Here is an 11,789-nt window from a genome sequence, read left to right as displayed (position 1 = left end):
CTTGTTATCTCAGATTCTCCAGCATCTGCAGTTCCTACTATCATTGTGTAATGGCATGTTTTTTATTCTTTCAAGGGATGTGAGTGTCGCTGACAAGGACCAGCATTTGTTGTGCGTACCTAAGTGCCCTTGAACTAAGTGGCTCACTAGCCATTGTTGAGAGCAGATAAGAACTAACCACATTTCAGCGGGGCTGGAATCATACATAGACCAGGCCACATCAGGATAACAGATTTCCTTTCTACTCCACTTGTCTGGATGAGTGCAGTTCTGACAGTACTCAAAGGCTTCTCACCATCGAGGTGAAAAACCACCTTGATTGGCATCTCATTCACTATCTTCAACATCCACTCCCTCTAAACCATCACCGAATGGTAAATGTTACGTACCACCTAGAAGATGCACTGCTGCATCTTGTCAAAGCTTTTCTAACAGCATCTACCAAATCCACAGCCTCTGTCCTCTTGGACAAGGTCAGCAAGTGTATGGCAATACAGTCAACAATAAGTTTCACTTCCAGTCCTACGCAGTTATTACTTGGAATTATATTGCCAGTTTTTCATTGTCAATAGTTCAAAATCCTGGAACTCCCTACCAAAGCATGCTGTGGAATATCTAAAGCACAAGAGCTGCAACAGCTCAAGGCAGCAGCTCACCACCAGCTTCTCAGGGACAATAAAAGTTGACCTTGTTAGTGACATGAATGAATAAAACATATATGCACATACACATATCTAAAGCTGTAAATCTTAAAGTTTTGTTTTTGAAGTTTTGGTTAGGAAACTGTAACAAAATCAAATAGTCATCTTTAATAAGGAAAAAAAGAAACACAGACCTGCAACTCTCGTATATCAAATTTCTCCTCAAAGATGTAGGCAACATCAGCGCCAGCAGAAAGGCCACTCATGCTTGCTAGGTAGCCACAGTAACCTCCCATCGTCTCAATAATGAATACTCGACGTTTTGTTCCACTCGCTGACTGCTTGATACGATCACACGTCTAACAGGAAAACTTCAAGTCAGCATAGCAAGCACAAATTACATTAAGGAGAACAGTTCAATAAACTTGTTTTATCATCCTCATTTAATCATCTGCAAGTGTGATTACAGAAATCATCTTAAGCTATAAAATGCAAGCAGAATCCAATATTGTTCAAACGCAATGGTAGTTTGTTATTAAAAATATGTCAGTTGGTGTTTAAAGATGGACAAAATTATCAACCAGTTTTATAACTTTTATAAGGACTTTTATAAAGTTCTGAGACAACAAGGTGCAGGGCTGGATGAACACAGCAGGCCAAGCAGCATCACAGGAGCAGAGAGGCTGACGTTTCGGGCCTAGACCCTTCATCAGAAAAAGTTCTCTCTTGTTTGTCATTTATATGAATGATTTGGATGAGAATATAGAAGGCATGGCTAATAAATTTGTGGAAGACACCAAAATTGGTGGCATTGTAGACAGTGAAGAAGGTTTTCTAGGGTTACAAAGGGATCCTGATCAAATGGATCAATGAGCTGACAAATGGCAGATGGGTCACGTTGTGGACAGTGCAGAAGGCTGTTCTAGGTTTCAAAGGGACATTGATAGAATGCAGAGCTGGGCTGAGAAGTGGCAGATGGAGTTTAACCCTGAAAAGTGTGAGGTGATTCATTTTGGAAGGACAAACTTGAAAGCAGAATACAGGGTTAACGGAAAGATTCTTGGCAGTGTGGAGGAGCAAAGGGATCTTGGGGTTCATGTTCACAGTTCCCTGAAAGCTGCCACCCAGGTGGATAGAGTTGTTAAGAAGGCGTACGGTGTGTTAGCTTTCATTAATAGAGGGATTGAGTTCAAGAGCCGTGAAGTTATGCTCCAGCTATACAAAAGCCTGGTTCGGCCACATCTGGAGTATTGTGTCCAGTTCTGGTCACCTCATTACAGGAAAGATGTGGAAGCATTGGAAAAGGTGCAGAGGAGATTTACCAGGATGTTGCCTGGAATGGAGGGACGGTCTTATGAGGAAAGGTTGAGAGAGCTAGGGCTTTTCTCTTTAGAACGACAAAGGATGAGAGGTGACTTGATAGAGGTGTACAAAATGATCAGAGGTATAGATAGAGTAGACAGCCAGAGCCTTTTTCCTAGGGTGGAGGTAGCTTTTACGAGGGGACATAGTTTTAAAGTGAAAGGAGGTAGATATCGGGGCGACGTCAGAGGTAGATTCTTTACTTAGAGAGTGGTAGGGGCGTGGAATGCATTGCCGGAGAGGGTAGTGGAGTCGGCATCATTAGGGGCATTTAAGCGGCTATTAGATAGGCATATGGATGATAGTAGCGGTGGAGGTTAGATAGACCTTAGGTTTCGGGTAAAAGTTCGGCACAACATCGTGGGCCGAAGGGCCTGTACTGTGTTGTACTGTTCTATGTTCTATGTTCTATGAGTTCAATCCAGATAAATGTGGGGTATTGCATTTTGGTACAACAAACAGGGTCAGGACTTTTACAATTAATGGTAGGGCCTTGGTGTGGAACAGCGAGACCAAGGGGTTCATGTACATAATTCTTTGAAGTTTGCATCACATATAGACAGGCTGGTTGAAAAGGCGTTTAGCACGCTTGCCTTGATTGTTCATTCCATTGAATATAGAAGTTAAGAAGTCATGTTAAGGTCGTACAGGACATTGGTGAGGCCTCCTCTGTGTGCTGCTCTGGTCGCTCTTTAAAAGAAGGATATTACTAAGTTAGAGAGGATTCAGAAGAGATTTAACAGGATGTTGCTGGGTATGGAAGGTTTGATTATCAAGAAAGGCTTGATAGGCTGGGACTTTTTTCACTGGAGTGTAGGAAGTCAAGAGATGACCTTATAGAGGTTTATAAAATCATGCGGGGTATAGTTAGGGTTAATGGTAGGTGTCTCTTCCCTAGGATGGGGGATTTCAAGCCTAGGGGTACATTTTTTTTTAAGGTGAAAGGAGAGAGATTTAAAATAATATGAGGGGCAAATTTTTTACACAGTGGGTGATTCACATGTAAGATGGAATTGGTGGATGTGCACATAGTTACAAATTTAAAAGACACTTAGAGAGGTACACGAATAGGAAGGGTTTGGAGGGATATGGGCCAGGAGCAGGCAGGTGAGACTAGTTTAGTTTGGGATTAAGTTCGGCATGGACTGGTTGGACCAAAGGGTCTATTTCCATACTGTATGATTCTATAACTATACATGTTGGCCACCCAGAATGTTATTTTGTTGAGATAAAAATTTGCCCAACATGAATTCCAGCATTTTATTATTTACTATACTATATTCAATTTTTGTTCTTATCAATGGAATACTTACTCACATTTCTACAGTATATATCACAAAAAGGTTGAATTGTTTAATGAGTAACATTTGTTCCACTACAAAATTAGGAGAACACATTTATATTTAGAACATAACATCCTACTAAGTTGTAAATACAAATCCTAAAACTTCTTTTGGTCTTCAAAAATAATGCTTTTCTTCCATTAAATTACAGAAAATTTACAAAGCATGTTGGGTGGCAATAATGCAGTAAAAGACCAGATTTAATTATTCTCACAGCATGCTTCAAAATAAAGAGTATTTTTAAATCGAACAAACATACTATTGTAAAATGGCAATTGTCATGATAACTGGTCACATTTATTGAAACTCCTAGGCAGAAGAGAGGAAACAAAGCAACAGTGGAAGCAGCATGCAACATAAATACATACAAAACTTTTGTAATGCCAGTTACACATTGTGCACAGAGCCACAAACTATCAGGTAGCTAGCATCATGATAAATGAAACTGAAAAAGATGGAACTTACCTCCACAAGGATATTGACAGCAGTATCAGCACCAATAGTTAAATCACTACCGGGCATATTATTACTTATGGTAGCAGGCAAAAGGCACATTGGGATGCAAAACTCCTCAACGCATGCACGAGCAAAATATAATTGCAGTACAGCTTCAAAAGCCTGGATTTCCAGAACAAACACGTTTTAGAGTTTAATTTTACAGTTACACTACTGAGTGAAACATCACCGCATTAAATGTGAGGAGAGGTTTGGCTTCCCATTCATAAACACAAACTTCAAGCATAGATGCACGCAAAGCACTTGCAATCAATACAAACCTGCACAGGAAAACCCACACTGGCACGTACAGCTTCAAGCAAGTTTGGAGTAATGCCACCACAGCACAAGTTTTGAATACAAATAAAGTCTACGTAGGAGGAGTTGGCAGAGATATGTAATGCTTCATAAATGATTATAGACACAAACAGAGGCAACACTTCATCATAATCTTGAAACTTAAATAAAAGTTGAAACATAATATTAAAAAAGAATGAGCAACTAACAGGACTTGACTCATTTAGAATTTAAAATGTGTGATTTAAACTTCAGTCGATACAAATCATATGAACCACTTTTTTTCGTTATTATTAGGTCATAAGAATTAAAAGCAGAAGTAGGTCCTTCAGCCCTATGAGACAGCTCTGCCATTCAATGAGATCTTGGCTGATCTGAAACTCCTCAACTCCACTTTCCTTCCTTTGCCTAATAACCTTGGATTCCCTTCTTGATTAAAAAATTGTCTGTTTCAACCTTGCATATACTTAATGATCCAGCCTCGACAGCCCTCAGGGGTAAAGAGTTCCACAGATTCACTACTCTCACTGAAGAAATTCCTCATCATCTCTGTCTTAAATGTATAATCTCTTTTTCTGAGATTATGCTCTCTGTCGTAGACTCACCCAACAACGGGAAATAATGTCTCCACATCTACCCTGTTAAGATCCTTAATAATCTTGCATGTTTCACTAAGGTCACATCTTAATCTTCTAAATTCTACTAAGTACAGTCCCAACCTACACAAGCTCTCCTCATAAGACAGTCCCCCCATTCCTGGTATCAGCCAAAGTGAACCTTCTCTGGACTGCTCCCAATGCCAATAGATAAGCTTCCCAAATCAGTTCACAGTATTCGAGCTGTGGTCTGACTAATGCCTTGTTTGTTTTAACAAAACCTCCCTACTTTCACACTCCATTCTCCTGGAAATAAAGGCCAACATTCTATATGCCCTTTATATTACCCACTGAACTTGGATGCTAGCTTTTTGTGAGCATGCTCTCAACACCTTGTATTTTTGTAGTGCCTTTTACACAGGAAAATGTGTACTTCGAAGTGTAATCGGGGAGAATAACACCCAGCAAAAGAAAACAAAAAGATATTAGGAAGGGTGACTAATAGCTCAGCTAAAGAGATAGTTTTAATGAAGATCTCTAAAAGAGCAAAAAGAATGGCAAGAATCAGAAAAGATTTACGAGGATGTTGCTGGGATTGGAGGGTTTGAGCTATAGGGAGAGGCTGAATAGGCTGGGGTTATTTTCCCTGGAGCATCAAAGGCTGAGGGGTCACCTTATAGAAGTTTATAAAATCATGAGGGGCATGGAAAGAGTGAATAAAGTGAATAGCCAATGTCTTTTTCCCAGGGTAGGGGAGTCCAAAACTAGAGGGCATAGGTGTAAGGTGAAAAGGCAAAAGATTTAAAAGGGACCTAAGGGGCAACTTTTTCACATAGAGGGTGGTGCATGTATAGATGTGCTGCCAGAGGAAGTGGTTGAGGCAGGTACAATTACAACATTTAAAAGACATCTGGATGGGTATATGAACGAGAACGGTTTAAATGGATACGGATCAAATGCTGGCAATGGGATTAGATCAGTTTAGGATATCTGGTCAGCATGAATATGTTGGACTGAAGGGTCTGTTTCCATTCAAAGCAACTCTATGACTCTAAATTCAGGAAGGAAATCCCAAAGCTTGGAACCTACAGTATTGAAAGGACAGCTACCAAATGGTGGAGTGAAAGAAGTTAAGGATGCATAAGAATGCAGGGTTGGAAGAATGCAGTGTTCTTGGAGGTGTGTATGGCTTGTAGGTGGTCACAGAGATAAGAAAGGGCAATCACAGATGGTTCTGACAAGTGGGGGAGAATTTTAAACCAGAAGCATTGATCAATCAGCAATCTAATGTGGATCAGACAGCACATGAGTGAGTAGGATATAATAAAGATTGGGATACTACCTTAACTATCCTGGATGAATTCTAAGCCAAATCACTAAGTGAAGGATCACACCATTGAAAGAGGTAAAATAGAAACAAGCCTAGCTTCATCTCCTCACTAGATTTGCTAAAGATGAATAAAAGGGAGAGAAAAACTGCACCTTTTCAAAAAAAAAAACTACTCTTTTAATTTCTCAGTGAAGACAGCCACGGACAAGACAAAGAAGAAAATAAACTAAAAGAACAGTATCTAATAAAATAATTTGCTTTAAATATCAGCCATGATCCTACTGAACAGCAGAGCAGGCTCAAGAAGCTAAACAGCCTACTCCTGTTCCTATTTCTCATGGTCTTATGGATCATCAAGAAACACTGTCATTACCTGGCAAATGTGGCTGAGTTGCATGCTGATTTAATAGATCACTAATTTTGCACTGCTGTCAAAAACTTGACAGATAAACAGTCCCAATGATATATCTACTTATAAAATATCCAAATGTATTTTTTTCTTTTAGAATGTTGTTGGTCTGTGTACTTCTATTTGTTGCAATATCTGCCCATTTTTATAAATCAATTTTAATGCTGGTGCAGTTTCAGGAACACAAGAAATATTGCCTCATCAGCACATAAAGTACATGCAGCAATTAGTATGCAACTAGTCTAAAACAAAAGCTGTAACAGACACTGAAAGTTTTTTTAAGCTCCACTGTATGCCACAGCAGGTCTACCTACCTTGAACAATATCCAACTGCAACATTATCCACCAGCACTAACAAGGGTCATACTGTTGTACACACAACAACAATCGTCAGGTTGTTTTTTGGGGAAAACAAAGAAGGGAATTTTGGAATTACCTACTTTCTTGGATTCCACAGGAAAAAGAACAATGCATTAAGTATACTATGGAAATGACATTATTTTTGGATGTATGCATTTCTATCTGTGTCAGCTGATTGTGTCGGCTATGGCTCAGTTGGCAATTCTTGAATCACAAGGTTTCAGATTCAAATCTCACCCCAGAACTTAAACACATGACTCTAGGCTGGAACTTCAGTGTAGGGGAGTGCTGCACGGCTGTAGGAGCCATTTTTTAGAGGAGACATTAAACTGAGGTCTGGCCAGGCCCGGTGAATGTAAAAGATCCCACAGCACTACTTCAAAGAAGAGCAGGGGAGTTTACCCACGGCATCCTGGCCAGCATTCAGTCTTCAGCCAATCCCAGAAAAACAAATGATCAATCATCAATTGCTGCTTATTTGTGGAAGGGTGCAGGGCACAAAGTGGATGCTGTGTTTCCTATTTTACAATGGGAACAACACTTCATATGCACTTTGTCAACTGTAAAATGCATTGAGATGCCTAGTGGTTGGGAAGAGAGCTATATAAATGGAATTGTTTCTACTTCACAGCAATGAGTCACATGGGTCATGTTAATTCTGGTTTGAAAGCCCCCAGTGTTATTTTTAATGCGCTCCACTATTCAGAGGCACAACTTGAGAATTTGCAGTTAGAGTGGTTTTCAACTGAATAAAATCTCATCGACAAGATGTCAGAACTGCCTAGAACAGGAAGTCTGATTGAGGATGCTTTAGAAACAGCTCCTCTGTCAGAAATGGCATTAACAAATATTAGCTTCTCACAATAATTGAAAAAGGCTTTGTACTGGAAGAAATGGGTTGCATTATCTAAAGTTCAACACTTAACTGTCCACTTTGAAGCATAAGTCAACAAGATTAAAACGGATGTTAATCTTACATTTGTAAGGGAGGAAAGTGGTCCTGAACAGCAGGATGAACACAGCTGGTGCCAGTAGATAACGGATGCAGTTGAATGATCTCTTTGGACCATTATATTAGTCTTGTAATTACACATTCCTAGACAGACTTACATCAGTTATAGCGTTCAGGGCAGTGTCTGCACCAATGCTGAAGTCTGAACCAGGTACATTGTTGGAGACAGTGGCAGGAACCATAACCATGGGGATACAGAACTCATCATACTTGGCACGTGCAGCTGACAGCTCCAAAAGTCCCAGGTATGCCTGGAGGGCACATCCACATTAGCTTGTACGTACAAACAGTTAAATCAGAGAGATGGCAAGGGCCAAAGGAAGAGCCATCCATCATTTGTTAAATAAAAATCAGCAAAATTCTCACATTTGTTTAAAAAGACATATTTTAAACAGTAACACTCTTCGTCTACTTTCATCATTTAGACTCCCACTGCAACCGCCAACCACTGCTCTTCCTCCTTCATCCAAGAAAGCCACAACATGAAATATCCACATGATTCACCAAACATGAGTGGTCAACAAAGGGCATGATTCTATTAAAAAAGAAATGAGGAGATCATCTTGTAGCTCAGTAGCTCAGTGAGTAACATTGGCCATTGGCCTTCCTTTGGATTCAGCTTCCACAGCACTTGTTGGCCTCAAAAGGATTGTTCTTGACACATTTATCACTTTGATAATCTCTCTGTTAATCCTTCCTATGCTTTCCCACTATCCGCTCAAAGAGAGGAAAAAAACAAATAAGCCTTCTTCCAACTTGCATCATTTCAGCCTATAAAATGGTTAAATTTACCACATTCACCTTATTGCACCCTCTTGTGAAATATCCAATGGTGCTGCTTTGAGGTCACCTCATAACCCATTAGACTACAATAAAACTCTTAAATTGACTTAATCTAACTTTAAAACTAATCCACTTCTCTCGAACTTTCCAATGAGCCCAGATACTGTAACTAGATGTAGAGAATTTGAAGCAAGATATTGACAACATGTATATTATATGAAATGATACATGCACTTAAAACTCCATGATGCAAACTTGGTGTTTCTATGGTGTACATAAACTCCTGGAGAATGAGGGCTTATACAATCATACAAGTTCCTTTGTTAAATCTCTGCCTTGATACAGATCTTCTCAATGTGAAATCCAAACTAAATTTCTAACACACTTGAACAACAGAAAAAGATCTGGACACTGGCTGTGCAATACATGTTGATTTTTATCACCAAGTATCAAAATTATGTGCGATGAAATGCCAGTAAAAGGAGCGGCTACAACAACCAACTACAAAAGACCATCTCACCATTACTTTATATGTTTGAGCCAGCAAGGCAGTATAAAAACAATCAAGAGCCACTCAACAAGACTTATCAACTTCTACAAAATGCTATACATATTCTGTCTGTGTTGCTAAATTCTGGGATGTTGCTCTTGAATGTATCCATCATTGATCTTAACTACTTTGTTCAAAAACTTTGTTACTTCAGGTTCCAGTTAAACGTTAACTCAATAACTTCCCTGAAAAATTGTTCACTAACACACTTTACTAATATCTTGCAAACAGCTCCAAATTGCATGTCTGAAGATCAGAATCTGTAGAATTCAATAAAGTGGAGGTGGGAAATGAGAAACTTGAAAGATAGTCATTCAGCGAATTGAACTTGATTGCAAATATTTAAAGTACTTGCCCATTTTGAATATCCGAAAATTTAAACAAAGTCATCTAAATTTGAATAAGATTCAAGGCATCGGTTACTGTTTAGTACTTTTTGAAGTTTATTTTTGGTTACTTTTCTTAGCTTTTCCTCGCAAATCAAAACAATCCCTTTGGTTAATTACCCAGTGGGGAGAAAAAAAAAACAATCATTGAAAAGAACAAGCTGTTCAATCATTTTTCACATTGGTTTGTCATGAAAACCTATCCTTGACCTGATTTCTGCAACGTTTTACTACACTCTCATCATTTACTACTTGAAAGCATTTAGAATTGTTTCCAAGCACTTTCCCACAAAGTCACAGTACTTTTTTTCTTTTCAAAGGGAGTTCATATGTCAAGCCATTTGAAGATGAAATATTAGATTTCATTGTTGTTTTAATATTGTATCACTAGTTTACCAATTCACAATATACATTCTACATTCAAATGTAAAATTAACTTTTTAAATGCAGAATCACAATTCTATATCAATTTTTTTTAAAGGTACAACTTTCAAACACATCTTTGGCTGTGCAAAACTTTAAATTTTGATGAAAGTAAAATGCATGAATTCAGTTAAATGTATCAGTATCAATTACCACTGTTTTGATCAGTTAGTATTGACTTGAAAAGTTCAAATGACCTAAAACACAAATATTTAACAAATATATATATATATATATTTGAAAACAAACCATAACTATATGTCAGCTGTTGTTGTAAATGACAATTGTCTAACAAGTGTAGTTAAATTGATAGATGGGACTTATCACTAGAGTTCATCAATTAGGTTACATGATTGTTTATGCAATGTCATTGCCAGTTTTCTGCTCACACAGCAGGGTTAGCTATCTTAGCCAGTGTGCCTCGTTTGAATTGTTTGAAGATCAGGTAGCGACCCAAAGATTATTTACTCAGCTGCACAATGGAATGAGTGTCGCTGTTTTCATGAGCTGACTTTTGTAGGATTTTTGTTCTTTGATTGGTAATTTTGAATATTTGTCTTGTACGTTGAGCAAGTTTTTTTGTACATTGAGCAAAGCCTATACTTGGTAATTACATTTAACTTTCAAGTGTATACTTAATCTTTAAGCATGTTTCAGAATATAGAAAAAAATGTAGCACGTACCTCAAAGCCACCAATAAGCAGAAGAGCACTGATATTATGTAAACGTATTCGCTCAGCGATGGCTTCTGCATTCTTTGTGGGAAGAGTACTGTGATGTATAAGCGAATAGAGGCACATCAGAAACAAGGACAACTGGTCCTTAATCATTTGCAATGAATATTGTGGAGAATAAGGATTGCTGTATTTGGATGAACTAAACAACCTCCATTGTCTTTCCTCCACCTCAAAATAGCATTGTTAAGCCGCTTAACCATTTTTAGGCTCTGGAATCAATTGAACAGAACCAGCAAGTAGCAGACAGGCACTTCACTGCAGCTCACTGGTTGTATGAGGATAAGGAAAGCTGCTGACCCTCCACATAGAGTCAGCCAATACATTTGCCTTTTCAAATACACGTATTGAGCATGGCTTGACAAATACCTTTGGAGCTCGGATGATAATTCCAGTCTTTTGATCCACAAATTCAATTTATTTTTGATAAGTTCTGAATTTCTTTTCTTTCGTGTCCATCTGACAGAGGACACTCATGGCTCGATACACCTCCATCTGTATTTTGGAAATTGCAATCATGGTCCAGTAATGATGTAGAACCCTGTTTTGAATATGAAAACATCTTCTTGTTTGGAGCAGGAGTGCTGCAAATGAACTTACATCATCAAAACTGCATTGGGCTCAGGCATCCAAAATTAGCCAAACCACAACCACCAATTTTTCTCTATAGTCTATTCTTAAGAATACAAACAAGCATGGTAGTTGAAGTTCTTTCCCATTGTCTTTCCATACCGTGTAAGAAAGGGCATTCCTTCCACACTGATTTAAGCTATCAGGGCTTATACAATTAAAGGTTGGGCCTTAGGTAGTGTTGTAGAACAGAGAGACAAAAAAGGTTTAGATGCATAATTCTTTGAAGTTTGCATCGCATATAGATACAGTAGTTAAGAAAGCATTCAGCACACTTGCCTTCATTGCTCAGCCCTTTGAGTTGAGGAGTTGGGACATTATATTGAGGTTGTACAAAATGCTGGTGAGCCTTCTTCTGGAGTACTGTATCCAGTTCTGGTCTCCCTGTTACAGGAAGGATATTATTAAGCTGGAGAGGATTCAGGAAAGATTTACCAG

General features: G+C 38.6%; 1 protein-coding gene across 5 annotated transcripts in view; it reads right to left on the bottom strand.

The window, feature by feature from the left end:
• The window catches only part of pfkpa (phosphofructokinase, platelet a), a 107,352-nt gene that overhangs the window by 25,161 nt on the left and 70,402 nt on the right, over positions 1–11,789 (bottom strand). For all 5 annotated transcript variants that reach the window (XM_048614710.1, XM_048614726.1, XM_048614736.1 and 2 more), the window contains 3 exons: positions 10,671–10,758; positions 7,944–8,096; positions 836–1,000 (listed from right to left, as the gene is read on the bottom strand). In XM_048614710.1, coding sequence (XP_048470667.1) covers positions 836–1,000; positions 7,944–8,096; positions 10,671–10,758 — 406 coding nt within the window. The remainder of the gene's footprint in view (positions 1–835; positions 1,001–7,943; positions 8,097–10,670; positions 10,759–11,789) is intronic.

The sequence above is a fragment of the Rhincodon typus genome, chromosome 2 (assembly GCF_021869965.1).
Source record: "Rhincodon typus isolate 14 chromosome 2, sRhiTyp1.1, whole genome shotgun sequence".
Lineage (NCBI taxonomy): Eukaryota > Metazoa > Chordata > Chondrichthyes > Orectolobiformes > Rhincodontidae > Rhincodon > Rhincodon typus.
The sequence above is the reverse complement of the archived record's forward strand: the minus strand, read 5'-3'. Positions and strand labels throughout refer to the sequence as shown.